The following is a 15,367-nucleotide window of genomic DNA, read 5'->3' on the forward strand; positions in this document are numbered from 1 at the left end:
TAATATTCTCATCACTAAATGCACACCAAAGATTCGACAATACATCCGCTTTTCTCCTTTGTTAAAACCTTGCAAAGAGTTGCTGAGTTGAAAGACAAAGTAAATCTTCCCATCCGAGGAGGTAAGCGGAACGCTATTTCTTGTTTTTTGACAGTGCGGCCTTGGTGAGCTGCAAGCTGTCTTACTGCAGAGGGGAGACCCCGAGGGACCCCAGCCCGTTTCCAGCAAGTCTTTGCATGTGGTGTGTTTGTACCAGCTGAAGACAGCGCATGACTCTCTAAATAATTTACCAGTTGATTAATAGACTCACAGGGGTATAATTAGAAGAGGGAGAGACAGTGGGTACAGTAACCGGTACAGTGCTTGGGGGAACAGGAGCCTTTATTTTTTTAAAGAAACTTTCTAGGGTGCTGGGCGTTTGAAGATAACTTGGGAAGAGCTCAGTGCCTCTTCTCTTTTGAAGTGGAAATAGGACAGTTTGAATCCATCGAGTTTAATTTTTCACAAGCTTTAGGGGCCCCGCAGTGCAACTCCCTTTTTATTATTGAAAAAACTCTACATTTTTCTTTCATTTTTCCGCACACACGCGCGCGCGCGCGCGCACACGCACTCCAAGCAGTGAGTAATAAACACATTAATTTACTCTTCTATCCAGCGTGTATTTTACGCACTGCACCTCCCGCGCATGTGTCCCCACACGTCCCCTTGGTGCCCCCACCCAGAGCCCCACCGTCGGGCTGCCTGTCGGTTGATGAATGGACACCCCTGTAATTTATGCATTTTGAAGGCACCCGCACCTCGCGGTCTGACAATGCTTTTGAAGTAGCTCCTTTTTTCCAGTCAAACTTTTGACTTTTCCACTGGGACTACTACAAAGGTTTCCTTCTGGAAACTAGGTAGGAGTCTTCCTGCTGAGACGGCCCAGCAGAAGCAGTGGGTCTCAAAGTCGGGGTGCGTCGTGAGGGCCAGAGGCCCGTAATGAGGACAGCCGTAGAAAGCTTTATCAACAGGTTTGCGCCCCTAGGGGACCAGCTCTTAGTCTGTAAAAACTAGACTTTGATTTGCAAAAGCATCATTATTAAAATGATGCTTTGCTGGGGCATCAGCCCAAAGTCTGTGGCCGAAAGGTTGCAAAGCTGTTTGTTCAGTGGCCAGAGCAGCGGGGAAACTGAGGCAGCGAGGGGCTCTCAGTTCACTCGTGCATCTGGTCAATGAAACATCTCTCTCCCCCCAAGAGTGGGGCCTGTCTACTGTTGCCGTGTCACCAAAGAGGGGCAGCTCAGCTGTTTTTGTTGGGCTGAATGTTCATCGGGGGCTTGCCGTGTGTCAGGCGTGCAGATCACAAAACAGAAGGGGAGCCCAGAGGTGCAGGGTGTCCTTCTCACTCCGACCAAAGCTTCTGGAAGCATTTCCCCTCCACGGGCAGCCCTGGTGGTTTCCGAGCCACTCAGCTGTGAAATCGTCTTCGACAGGCCAGGCCCCAAGGCCCAGCCTTCTCCTCCAGCTAGGAGGTCTCCCTGCGCAACCGTCTGGCCAGCCCCTCACGACCCCCTCCAGGCAGGTGCAGCTCGAAGCCCCTTCCCCTCTCAGAATGCCCCGGAGGGGGAGCTGACACCGGCTTTCTCCTTGGGCTGTGAGTGAGGCCTGAGGTGTGGAGGGGAGGCTGCCCTCGGTGACCTTCTGCGACCCCTACACGTCGGACGGTCGCCACGTCCCGTCCCTGGAGACCTGCCGGAGTTTGTCAGCTAGAAGGCAGCGCTGCAGCTTCCCCATGGGGAACGTGGCACAGCTGTGATCGGCCGGGGAGGGGAGTGCGGGGGCCCATGCCCTCCAGCTTTGCCCTGAGCGAGAAGTGGGCTCGGGGTAGAACGAAGGGAGCGGGGGTTGGGGCAGAGAGACGCAGGAAGCGGGAGGTGAGGGAGAGTACAGAGCGTATAGGGAAGTGCCTGTGCCCTTCCCTCCCACCCCTCCTCCCTGGGGCCTGCTCTGGGACCCAGGGGAGGGGGCGGGAGAGACACCTCCCTCTTCGTCACCTCTCACCACAGACCTCCATTTACCCGAGCTGTGACCTTGGCTGCTAGAACTCTGATCTCACCACCCTCTCTCCACTGGGCCACGGTTAGGTTACTGGGAGGTAAGAAAGACCTCCTCTGGGACCTCTCCCAGCACCTCCCGCTGCATGCTTCTGCTTCTGCTCTGCTCTGTCTGCCCCCAAGTCCCCATGGCCAGCGTGGCTCATACCAGGAGCTCAGCTACTGTTCGTGGGTGAACGAACGATTTCACAGCTGAGCGCCCAGCACGTGCCCTGGGGCAGTGTGGGGCGGCAAGAGCAGGCAGGCACGCCCTGTGGCGTCGGGGGCCCAGAAGCTCCCCTCTGCTGCCTGCATCTCTGTGTAGGTGAGACCCCGTTTGTCTCAAAGGAACAAAGGGAGAACAGGCAATAGAAGGCAGCAGGCAGCCTGACGGGTTTCTAGACAGGTGGCCAGCGACGGTCACTCCTCGACAGTCAGGGGAGCGGCTGCAGGTTTGGGCTGTGCAATCACCACTTGATTCCAGCTCGGTTCCTGCCACTGCCCGGCTGCGTGACCTTGGGCAAGTCACCCGACCGCTCAGAACTACGGTTTCCTCATCTGCAAGGGGGAGCTTTTCACAGTATCAGAGTCATGGCGTGTTAGATATCTAACTGAGAATGTGTCTGTAAAATGTTTAGCACTGTGCGTGGCACACGATAGGCCACTTACTGGATACTTACTAGTGTGATTATTAATAGTTACGGTATTTTCATTGTCGTAATTGTAGGAGAACTCACGGTAGTAGCAGCAAGATTGTTCGGTAGACGGATGTTTCATAGGTGGATTTTCTGGGTATCGTATTCTCTTCTTGTGACTAATGTCAGCTTTGGGTGCCTGGTCCCTATATGGTCACCAGGAACTGGCAGAAGTCCAGTCTGCTCCACGTCTGGGGCTCAGTTATCTGTTGCAGCCACCCTGCAATGTGACAGCATAAAAGGACATCTGTTTCATTTTGTTCCTCATTTCGTGCACTAGGATTTCAGGCAGGGTGTGGCAGGGACGGCTCCACCCCGCACTGCCTTGGGCCTTAACTTGGCATGGCTTGAACAGCTAGAGGCAACTGGGCTGGCTCCTCTGGGGCCCTACATGTTGTCCTCGGTTCTGGTGTCAACCTGGTTCCTTGGTTCTTCTCCTTATTGCATCTGCTGGGGCAGGATTCTTCATCCCCATCTCCCTATTGCATCTGCTGGGGCCTGGAGTGAGATGCTTGGACCATATGGGGCTGGTGAGACCTCTCTCTGTACAGCCTCTCCACACGGCTAGCTTGGGCTTCCTCCCAGCATGGCGGCCTCGGGTTGATCAGCCCCCCTTATGTGGTCCTAGCTTCCCCCAGAACAAGCATCCCAAGGAGGCCCAGTGCGGCAACGGTGGACGGGGTGGTGGATGGGGTGGTGGATGGGGTGGTGGATGGGGTGAGCTATGTCTTCTGCTGAGCCAGCCTCAGAAGTCCCAGAATGAACTTCCATCAAGCTAGTCAATAAGACTAGCCCAGATTCAAGGCAGGGGTGGGGGGCTAGAGTCCCCTCTCAGCGGTAGGAGTGGCCACCTCTAATCTGCCACCCTAGGGAAAGCTTGCATTGAACGTTCTGGTTTGGTTCAGGGTTGGCTGCATCCCATGACTCGGTGAGGCTGAACCCAGATGGCCTCATGGGTCCTCAGAGCTGGGGGTGGCCTGACTTCAGACGTGCCACGTAGGGGCTTTCAGGGAGCTTAGAGAACTGAGAGTCTAGTTCTCTTTTAAAGAGGGAGAAAACCCAGCTGGGAGGTAAAGTCACTCACCCAAGGGCACGCTGCAAACAAAATGCAGAATGGAGGGCAGAATTCATGCTGTTTCTTCCTCTGAAAGGCAGGCAGAGAGCAGAGGTGGAGCAGGTGGCCTCAGAGCCTGATGGCCTGGGTTTAATTCTGGGCTCCACGACCTATTAGTGTGTGGCCTTGGGCAAGTTACTTCCTCTCTCTGTGCCTCAGTTTCCTAATCCGTAAAATGGGGTTGTTATGAAGATTACATGAATCAATACTTGTATCAGAGAAAATTCATGCTCAGAACAGAGCTGAGCTCATAGTAAGCACTGGCACACATGCTTGTTAAGTAACTATGCCGTCGTGTCTTTTTGACCCCAGAATACGGGGCTTATGGTTGTTTCCTGGTTTCCCAGTAGTCGCTGATTTTCTCCTCACGGGTCATGTGGGCAACGGCATTCTCGCTGCCCTTGAGATGTGGGCGGAAGTAACTGATTCTGAGCCCTGACTTCGTTAAAATGGAAGGAAAACCGTGCCCCTTAAACCCTTTGATCCGCAGTGTACCGTTAATGTTAATACTCTGCACTTTACAACAGTCTGGTCCACATCTGGACTGCTGGCCTCTTCTCACTTTCCACTGAAAGATGTAAAGCTGCGTTTTAAGATTAACCAATTACCAAATCATTATCCACAATGTGTCTAAGTGAGCATTTTTATTAAAAGTCTTATTAATTTGCTAAGTGAAGCCCCATTTATTTACAGAAGAATGGTTTTGTTTTTGAATTTTAGTTTATCTTTTATACAGCAGGTTCTTATTAGTTCTGTCTTTTATACATATTAGTGTATATATGTCAATTCCAATCTCCCAGTTCATCCCACCACCACCACCCCACCCCAGAAGAATGTTTTTAAATGGTCTTTTTTTTCTCGTCTAAAACCTCATTAGCAAGAGAAGCCCAGGGGCCCACTGCTGGAGAGCCGCCTCTCAGCTGTGAATGGGTCAGCAGTGTTGGCACCTCAATCTTAACTTTGCTTTTGGCCCCGGTAGACGTGGCAGAGAGGGGAGTGATAGAAAGCGGGCAGCCGCTCACCGAGGGATGAGGAGTACAGACCAGCCTCCTGGTTGGTCAGAGTCCCAGGCCTAATGTACTCTTTTGGACTTGGGAAAAAAAGCCAATATTAAAAAATTGTTGTCAACTCTAAGAAGAAAACTTCCTGTTGAAACCCATTTGCTAATTGTGGCAGGAAATAAAACTTTTATTTTATTTATTTATTTTTTATAAATCTGTTGGGCTTCCCTGGTGGCTCAGTGGTTGGGAGTCCACCTGCCGACGCAGGGGACACGGGTTTGTGCCCCGGTCCGGGAAGATCCCACATGCCACGGAGCGGCTGGGCCCGTGAGCCGTGGCCGCTGAGCCTGCGCGTGCGGAACCTGTGCTCCGCAACGGGAGAGGCCACAACAGTGAGAGGCCCGCGTACCGCCAAAAGAAAGAAAAAAAAAAATCTGTTTATTTATTTATTTGGCCACACCGGGTCTTAGTTGCAGCATTTGGGATCTAGTTCCCCGACCAGGGATCAAACCTAGGCCCCCTGCATTGGGAGTGTGGAGTCTTAACCACTGGACCACCAGGGAAGTCCCAAAAACTTTTAAATTATTTTTTAAAAATCGTTATTTCCTGGCACCACTGTCTACCAAGCAGATTTAAATGTTGTTGTTAAGTAATAGAGATATTAGGATACAGACTTTTGGAACCTGAAGAAGTCTTAAAAGACATCCGTTCCATCTTGTGCCTGGGAAACACTGGCTGGCCAAGGCAGGCACTTGGCCGGGGGAAGTGACTTGAGTTTTCGAAGGAGGCAAGCTCTCCCAGGGGCTTGCTCCCCCCAGAGAATTGTGGAGTACAACCAATTCGAACAAGCTGGTTTCTCCTTGTCATCTGCTGTACGAGTTTTAGAAATGTTCTGTTTATCATTTTAAGTGCTCACTTGGGGCGCAGGATCCATGGTTGACCAGCAGGTGGCAGTAAATAATAAACAAAGAGCGTCGCTAATGGAAAGCCTGGCCTGAGGTCCTGGCACTGTGGCGCTGCAGGTCCTTCTAAGACACTCCTGATTCCTGGTTACAGCAGAGAGGAGGGCTCGCAGGCCTCAGCTGCCAGGAATCAGTGTCATCCGAAGGGTAACGGTCTCCCAGAAATGGTGGAGTTTAGCTTTCACTGAATTACAGTGATAGTAAGTCGGGGCCCGGAAGAGCCCAACCCAGATCCTGGGTCAAGCCCCCAGCAATGTGGGGAAGAGACAGATGTGTGGGGGGAATGGGAGCCCCATTTCTTTGGAGCATCAGTATGCATGAGATGGAAATGAAAAACAGAAACGAAAGCAACCCCTCTTTCTCCTCCGCAGCTGGGTTCCTTTCCAAGACTCTCCCACTGGGCCTGATCAGGAGGGGGCGGGGTCCGGGGCTGCGCCGGGATGTTGGGAAGCGGGGGGAAATGCTGAGTCTCCCACAACCCCCGACAGATGCCAAGTGTCCCCTTTACTTGCTTTCAAATGGGGCCTTGAAGAGGGAAAGACGTTGCAGGGGCAGTTACAGGCTGCGTGTGTGTGTGTATGTGTGTGCGTGTGTGTGCGTCCACGTGTGTGTGTGTCCACGTGTGTGTGTGTGTGTAGGGGAGGGGGTAAGTGCGTGCACTGTATTGTGTGTAGAGGGGTGTGGGGTGTAGAGTGTGTGTGTTGCACAAGGGGGGATAGCGTGTGTAGGGTGCAGGTACGCGTGTAGCAGGTGTGTAACGTGCGTGTCCTGTAGGGGTGTGTAGGGGTATTATAGGTGAGTGCCTGGGTGTGTGTAGTGTGTCGGTGGGTTTCTGAGTGTGTGTGTCGGGAGTGTGTAGGGTGTGTGGTGAGGTCCTCAGCGTTTTCTGATCTGCCCGGGGGTGGTGGGAGGGTTAAATGGCTTGTCCTGGGTGCGTCAATCAACCTTGGGTCTTTTTACCTTGAAGCACCGGCTGAGGGAGCTCTTTCCTTTTCTCCACTTTCCGTCCTAGCCGTTCAGGGCCAGCGCCAGCAACCTCGGTGCCCCTCGGGCCCCTCCCCCAGCAGCCGAGCCCCGGGTCAGGGATGCAGAGGCTTGGACGACAGGCGGCAGGAAGGGGTCGGGGGAAGGGCTCCGAGAGAGTCCCTTCTGCCTTCGGCTTTGGTTTCCACAGGACAAATCATGAGCTGGCTTAGCTGTTCTCTCGGGGCCCTCGCTAACGAATGCCACTGGCATTCTGAGCTGGACTTGACTGAGGATGTTACACCTGCAGCCTGGGAAGAAGAGTCCTGTCCAGTCACCTCATGGTGGCCTGACTCAGGGGGGTACTTTCTTCCGTCTGAGCCGTAGGATTGATATGCAGGCGGGGGCTTTGACCTGGGGCCCAGGCCTTTGAACAGGAACGCCTCCCCTTCAAGACCAAGGGTGGGCCGGGTGTCCCGGGTGGGGTTGGTGGGGGACCTGGGAACCTCTCGCCTGTGACCGAGGCTCCCCGTCCACCCCTCGAGCACAGCCGGCCGGCAGGGAATACGTGGATTGAGATTTTAATAACCTCGAGGTCAACGTGAGGACTGCCATCTTTTATGGAAGATTTTCAGAAAAAAAAAAAAAAAACACCCGAAACCATGTGATGTGGCCTTTATGAAATAATGGGATATTCATATCTTGCACTTTGCTAAATTTAGGGTTGACAGGACATTCCGGAGAGGTAGCCCTTGGCAGTAGCTTATACGCAGGGTAAGATGTTAACTGTCAAGCCCAGAAATCAAGCCTGAGGCACCTGACTCAGTGGAGAAAGACTTGCGACTACACTGAAAATCTCTCTCTCCGAGAGGGGGATGAAGGGCGATGGACAGCGTTATCAAGGGGACTTTCAACTTCCAGCAGAACACGGCGGCCGAGATCTGCTCTGAAAAGGCTGCATTTTTGCTGAACCGGCTGGTCAGACCATGTGGGGTTGGAAAAGTGAGCGGATGGCCTACAGGGGGAAAAAAGGCGGCAGCCAAACGAAGGCACAGAGCAGAAAACCTGATACAGGATTTGCAGGTGTTCGGCCGGGAAATGCACTTAAGGCAGGGTCTTCCCGCCTTACCCTTCACCCCTGGGCCCGCACGCCGTGTCTGTGTCCGGGAGGGCCTCTGAGGCAGTATCCAGAGGGGTCTGTCATTTGTTTTCGCCGCCAGCAGTGTCTCCCCGTCTCCAATGGGGGAGCACAGCCCGTCCCTGCGAGGGGACCCTTGGTGTTGCCCAGAGCTGTCCGTGCTGGAGGGGGAGGGGACCAGCGAACCTCCGTGGCCTCGCAGCCTCTGCCTCCCAGGCCCCAGGAGCCCCAGTTACCAGCGTTCAACCTTGATTGAGACACAGAGAGGGTAATGGCCTGGTGTGCGGGTCTCAGCAGCTTTCCCGGGATTGCCCAGGAAGGCAGATCCGTGCAGGTGCCAGGCTCCTGGGCAGTGCTTCCAGGGCCCAGAGCGGAGTGACAGAAGGGCTAGGGCTCCGCCCAGCCCTCAGGTCCCCCCAAAGTGGAGCCGCTTCTGGGGTGCAAGGACAGACCTCCAGGGAGATTTCATCCTTTGTCGTTTTGCAGTGGTCTCTCACAGTGGTCATTTCCACCTCCTTTAGGCCTTTCAATTGTTTCCTTTAAACAAAAAACCCACTTTGTTAATGGAGGCCTTTAAACGTATGCAAAAAGCAGAGAGAATAGAATAAGGAACATGAAGGGACCCATAACCAGTATGAGGAGCCCATGTGAGCTCATGGTCACCCCCGGTGCATGTGGAATCTGCCAGGAAGATCCCCCCTCTCCATCAGGAATATTTTGAAACAAATCCCAGACGTCAACACGTCTTCTGTTGACTGCATATTTAATTCATGGGCGGGCTGTGGCATGGATGAAGGGAACCCTGGGGGAAGGGCTGTTTCCCATTGCCACAGGACTTGACTCAGAGCTCCAGGTTTGGGGGAATTGGTACTCTGCATTCATTCATTCACTCATTCTAAGTGTGTTTATTACGCCATGTGCGGGACACAATGCCGAATGTGCGGGTGTAGCAACGAGACACCTTGACGGGGTCCCTGCTTTCTCCAGAGGGGGGTGAGGGTGGGAATGTAGGCATTAAACAAATACTGCACCAGTAATGATTGATTCACAATTGTGGTACGGCCCTCGGAGGAGAAGGGCTAATCTGAGAGCCTGAAGAGAGGGGCTTGTTTTGGCTTTGGCTCGAAGCTGGAGTCCGTGTGAGTATCCGTCGTCTTCCCCAGTCCTCCGGAAATGTGACCTTGCACTCCTCCAAAGCGCTCAGCACTGCCACGCCTCCCATGTCCTTAGGGCTTTCCAGCCAGGATGTGTTGACTTGTGTTATTGTCTCTCTCAACTCCAGGACCCTGAGCCCCCAAGGGACCGTCTGTCACTCATGGGGCATCAGCGGGGCCCTCCTCTCTCCCCCGTGCGTGCGTGTGTAGATATGTGCATGTGTGTATATGTATGTCAATATATATTTAAATTAGACCGTATTATACAAGCCGTTTACTTGCTTTTTTCCCATTTGATATTCTGTTCTAGGCCTCTTTCCGAGTCAACATAAATATAAATGAGTTTTTAGAGCTTACCTAATATCACATTGCATAGACGTGCATCCTTTATTTAAGCTGTCCTCTACTGACGGACATTTAAAATCGTTTCCGATTGTCACTATTATAAACAGCACTGAAATGGACATCTTTATGTGCACATCTTTGGTCGTATGTGCTGTTGTATCTTAGGTGTAAATTCTTAGGAACGTGATTGCTGGGCTAAAAGGCATGTACATTTTAACTTTTGATGCCAGTTGGGAAGTTCCCTCTAGAAATCTTTGCCAACTTAATAGGGAAAAAAAACCCACCCCAAACCAAAAAGTCTCTTTGTGTTTTTATCTGGTCAGATTTCTTGACCTTAAGTCAGATTTCTTCCAGGCTGAGAAACTGGCTTGGGTGGGTCACTCGAGGCACAATCTTTTTGGGACTTGGTTTCTCAACTTTGAAATGAGGGGGGTGGTCAAAGGGATGAACCACCAGGTCTTTCCCTCTCTGAATCGCCAAGGCTCCGAGCTGCACGAGCAGCCCACTGTTGCCCCTAGAAGCTCAGTGGCTCAGACATCCCTCCTGGAGTGCAGCTTGGTTTCCAAACAGCACTGACTTTTTTTTTTTTTTTTGCGGTACGCGGGCCTCTCACTGTTGTGGCCTCTCCCGTTGCGGAGCACAGGCTCCGGATGCGCAGGCTCAGCGGCCATGGCTCACGGGCCCAGCCGCTCTGCGGCATGTGGGATCTTCCCAGACCGGGGCACGAACCCATGTCCCCTGCATCGGCAGGCGGACTCTCAACCACTGCGCCACCAGGGAAGCCCTGACTATTGAAGAAAACAAATTATTGGCCCAATGCCATTCTCACCACCAAACAACTGAGGCCTTAATGGGCTTGAGGTATCACTGGTCAGCAAAGTAATTACCCAATGACCTCCTCTCCCAAGGGCAAGCCCGTTTCTCCTAAAGCCAGATTCAAGCTCAGATGTTGGACTTCATGTTTGTAATTTAAAGGTCCCATTTTCTTGCCAGTAGCTTCATTGTAGCCATCTGATGGGAATCTGGGTAAACTTTTAGGAGGAATTAAAACTATACGCACACAGGGACTTCCCTGGTGGCGCAGTGGTTAAGAATCCGCCTGCTAATGCAGGGGACACGGGTTCGAGCCCTCGTCAGGGAAGATCCCACATGCTGCAGAGCACCTAAGCCGGTGCACCACAGCTACTGAGCCTGCGTGCGGCAACTACTGAAGCCACGCGCCTAGAGCCCGTGCTCGGCAACAAGAGACGCCACCACAATGAGAAGCCCGCGCACCGCAACGAAGAGCAGCCCCCGCTCGCCGCAACTAGAGAAAGCCCGCGCGCAGCGAGGACCCACCCCTTAAGAAGAGCTCTCATCTGGCAGCTCCCACAAGTTGTCTCCAGGCCCCATAACAGCCAGTGAGGCAGGTGTCCCAGAGGAGGACTCTGAGGGTCAGGGAGGTCCCACGGCCGGACCACTGGGCTCTCTGCTCACACTTGCTCGAAGAAAGGAACCCAGGGGAGCTAAGAGTTGAGTTTTTCTGGGTTTTATTCTAAGGAACTCTCATAGAAGCAGCAGTATTTACAAATCTTCCTGCAGCCCCCCACTTAGAGCTCAGGCCACCCACCTTCCCCGTCTGCTGACGCAGAGACTGGGACTGGGATAGGGGTGCAGAGAGCTCTTTCTGCCACAGCCGGCCTCTCTCTAACGGGGTGCCGCTGGAGGCTTGTGGCGCCCCTCAGCTGCTCAGGGTGCCCAAGGACTTGAGGGCGCTGTGCCTGTGGGGTCAGCAAAAGATGGTTTCTTTCCTTTTATTTATTATTATTTTTTTTATTTTTGGCTGTGCCACACGGCTTGCAAGCTCTTAGTTCCCCAACCAGGGATTGAACCTGGGCCACCGCAGTGAAAGCACCGTGTCCTAACCACTGGACAACCAGGGAATTCCTTTTTTTAAAAAAATTTTTTTGGTTTCCTTTTGGAAATTTAGAAAGCTGGAGCTGTTCACAGCTGGTTTGCACTCAGGGGTCCTCAGCCCAAGCTCTTTGCAGACTTTCTAGGAGGTAAAGTGTTCTTCACTCGCCACATCCATGGGACCTGGGGACCCCAGCTGGGGACTCCACTGGCTGATTCCACAAAATAAGCAGTCCTTGTGCGAACGTGGCAAAGCGCGCGTTCCGGGACGTCCTAGCTCAGGATCCTGAGATCAACCCCCACGTGTTCATTCAATAGATATGCACCAAGGGCCAGAGCATGGGCATTCCCAAGATGGCCTGGGGGTGGCCAGATCCCCTTCCTTCCTGAAGACCTGGCAGGGCCTCCCCACCCACACTGCCCGGAGATCACTCTGCTCCAGCCACACTGGCCCTTCCTCCATCCCTTCCACGCGCCAAGGTCATTCCAGCCTCAGGGCCTTTGCCAGTGCCACCCCGAACATCCTCCCCAGATCTCACGAGGCTGGACTCACCGTCCAGATCTCGGCCGGTTGTGACCTCAGAGACCATCCTGGACCCAGTCAAACCAGCAGCATCCCATCATTTGGTTTGCTTTCTTCATAGTGTTTATGACTCTGAAATGGGCATTTATCTATGTATTGTCTGTCTCGCTGGCTAGAACGTCAGCCTCAGGAGGGCAGGGCCCTTGGCTTCTTGTGTGCTGTGTGTGTGGCAGCGTCAAGCCCTTGTCCCTGGACACAGCACAGATGCTCGTAACGCTCCAGTGGACGGATCCCTGGGACAGGCTTGCTTTTGTGTTAGTTACTATTTCACTGAGAATGTCTGTACATATCTAGGGGTAGACCTGGATTGGAAAGCTCTATGGTAGATTCTTAACACACAATTGTCTTTAATCTGTATTTCTCTTGACAGAAAACATGAGGTTTCTGGATCAGAGAAAAGACCCCTTATTTATTCACACAGTAGCCTTAGTGCTGGCTCTCTGCACCCTGACTCCTCACAGGGGCCGCCGGTGGGAGCCGGTGCACCCTGCGTGCGCGGGGAAGGGGGCACGGGGTGGACGAGCCGAAGCTGTGACAGCTGCCCCTCTGTCCTCCCCGCTGCTGCCCTGAATGTAAACAGCCCCTGGGGAGTGGAGGCAGGGGGATCAGTAGGTTTACTACCCCCGGAATACGAACAGAGGACTCAGGACAGAGGTCCCTAAGTCTCTCCATCTTTTTTTTTTTTTTTTTTGCAGTACGCGGGCCTCTCGCTGTTGTGGCCTCTCCCGCTGCGGAGCACAGGCTCAGCGGCCATGGCTCACGGGCCCAGCCGCTCCGCGGCATGTGGGATCTTCCCGGACCGGGGCACGAACCCGTGTCCCCTGCATCGGCAGGCGGACTCTCAACCACTGTGCCACCAGGGAAGCCCTAAGTCTCTCCATCTTTAACTGCCCAGGCTTGTTTGAAGTCAACCATCCTTTATCCCAGGCGCCAACTCAGCACACCGTGACCTTGACCTTGGGGAAAACATGAGCATATTCATGAAACATTGTTTCCTGACATACATCTCCCAAACTGGAAAGTACCAGCCCCCATCTGAGTGCCATCTCCCACATGCCTGGAGCTGTGCGTCGTGTTGATCCTGTGGTGAGAGGTCCCAGCATCCTCTTTGGCGGTTGAGGAAACTGAGACTGGGAGAGCCTGCCTGACCGAGTGGAGGTCGGTTGGCACCTAAGGGCAGGGCTGAGACCAGCCCCCGCATTCGTGTGTGCCTCCAGCCCAGCTCCTTCCCTTCCTCTCTTCTTCTGAGCTCCCCAAAGCCTGGTCGAGTTGGTTTTAACATCTTTGTGTAGTTGCATTGCAGCTTTGAAAAGGGCAGGTTCCTGTCTCTTTCCTCCATGCCTCCTATCTGCCGGGCACTGTGTTATCATGGAAGAGCGAGGCGGGCATGGTCCTTTGTCCTCGTGAGAGGCAGCGTTACACGAAGAATTAGCCAGAGAGTTAATAACAGGGGTGGCAAGTGAAGGTAAAGAAGCACAGGTGCTAACCCAGCGACGGGCCGTCCAGGGAGCGGACACTCCTGGGGCCTGGCCACGGGCAAGGCATGAGGGAAGGATGCTCTGGATGGAGGGACCGGCACATGCAAGGGGAGGCGAAGAGCTGGGGGAGATTCACAGGGAGGGGAGGCAGGACTTGGGTCCTGCAGGGCCCTGTTGACCACGGGGAAGGGTACTGCTCTTATCCCCAGAGCATTGGGGAGCCATGGCAGGTTTGAGCAGGGAAGGGATGGGATTAGCTGTATCAACTTCTCACCGATCTGTCTCAGCCAAATCTTCTCATTAGAGCAAAATCCCTTTCCTGCTCTTTCCTAGGGACTGGGGAAGAAAGGCTGAAGATGTAAGAACAAAATCAGGGAAATGCAAATGACTTAGATGAGGTTTATGGTTCTTGGCCACAGGGCAGTAACCAGGCGCGTCACAGCCATGGAGGAAAGCAGTAATTTTTCTGAATCTCTCACCGCCACGTTCACCTGGCTGTCAGCCGGGGGCCTTTGGCGTGTGCGTTAGGGCCACTTGGCTGACTCACGGAGGGAACGGGGCATCTCCAGAAAGGCTGCTGAGCCGCCCTGTCACTGCAGCTCCAGGAAACCAGCTCGTTGGGGGGGGGGGGCCCACGTTCATAGCAAACAATGGTAATATTTACCAAGTATCTCTGGAAAAATGAATGCAAAGTGCAGGAAATGCAGTGCAAATTGCCAGAACGCAGTACACCGGCAACACAGGCCTTTTAATGAATCTGAGAAGAGAGGTATAAATTTCAGGAAAATGTCAATTGCAGCAATGTAAACAAGGGGCTTCTCAACGTCTCCTTCTCCGTGAGACTCGATTTCAGTCTCTGGTTATAACTAAAGCTGTGATTCTTGAGAGAGATTTGATTCTGAACATCAAGGAGGTGAGAACTGGGGCAAGGGGAAAAGAAGGGGGTCGCTTGTGTATGGTGAATTAGCAGAGAGCCTCGGGGGCACCATTGCCATCCCCCTGGAGGAAAACCAGACCTTCCACTGGGGATTGGTATGCTTCTGTGAAAAGTCTTTTTGCTGCAAAAACTGGATCCCTGCGGTTGCAGGGGGATCGGGGAGGGAGGCCCACATATCACTGGAGGGCTGGGAGCTACCCTGGTGGCCGATGGGCATATATCCTGTCAAAGTCAGGGAAGACTCAAGCTCAAGGTCAAGGTCACCCAGTGCTCTTTTCCCTTCTTGGGTGGCCATGTTCTTCCCATCGCTAGGACCTCGGAGGGTCCTGGGAAACGGGCGCCCACAGCCCTGTCCACCTAAAACGGCCTCTTCACCTGTTCAAATCAGGGTCAAATAAAGTTAGGAAGGCCGTGGGCCATGGCCGCGGACGCTCCCTCACCTTCCTGTTGGGTCAGGAGAGGTGGCCAGGGCGGCAGAGTGACCAGCTGTCTTCCTCTCTCTGCAGTCCCCAGCTACGTCATCATGAAGGCGCTGAAGAAGCGCCTGGACCAGCAGGACTGCGTTGAGAGAGGGTGGGTGCTGCACGACTTCCCGCGAGACAGGGACCAGGCGTGCTTGATGGATAGCATGGGCTACAAGCCCAACAGGTGAGCAGTCCGCTTCCGGCGGGGCCTCGGCCCTGGCCACGCCGCCTCCCAGGAAGGTCCCCACCCCCAGGCACTGTCTGTCCAGATCCGGCTGACTGCTGGCAGCTTGCCGGAGCCTTACCACGTTCTGGAAGGGGAGCGTCTCTTAGTCATTCCCATTCCCACCCACTCGTCCCTTTTACGCTGGGAGCTGGGAGTCAAGCTTGGGTTCAGATGCTGGCTCTGCCGCTCGCCTTGCTGGACCTGAGCGTCTCACCTGTGAGTGACAATACGCATCAACCCGTCTGGCCTTCCTCATGGGATTGTGGTGCCGAGCGATCCGTGTTTCCTTCTACTGTTTTCACAACTCCTTTTTACATTTGGTTCTTTGATGCGTCTGATATT

At 53.6% G+C, this 15,367-nt stretch overlaps 1 protein-coding gene across 2 annotated transcripts in view; it reads left to right on the forward strand.

Moving 5' to 3' along the window:
- AK8 (adenylate kinase 8) overlaps positions 1-15,367 on the forward strand; it is a gene marked incomplete at its 5' end in the record, with an annotated part of 134,194 nt that overhangs the window by 59,241 nt on the left and 59,586 nt on the right. For both annotated transcript variants that reach the window (XM_082656115.1, XM_082656116.1), the window contains one exon: positions 14,842-14,983. In XM_082656115.1, the coding sequence (XP_082512241.1) occupies positions 14,842-14,983 (142 nt within the window). The remainder of the gene's footprint in view (positions 1-14,841; positions 14,984-15,367) is intronic.

Source organism: Grampus griseus, assembly GCF_964374135.1.
Source record: "Grampus griseus genome assembly, chromosome: 6".
Classification (NCBI taxonomy): domain Eukaryota; kingdom Metazoa; phylum Chordata; class Mammalia; order Artiodactyla; family Delphinidae; genus Grampus; species Grampus griseus.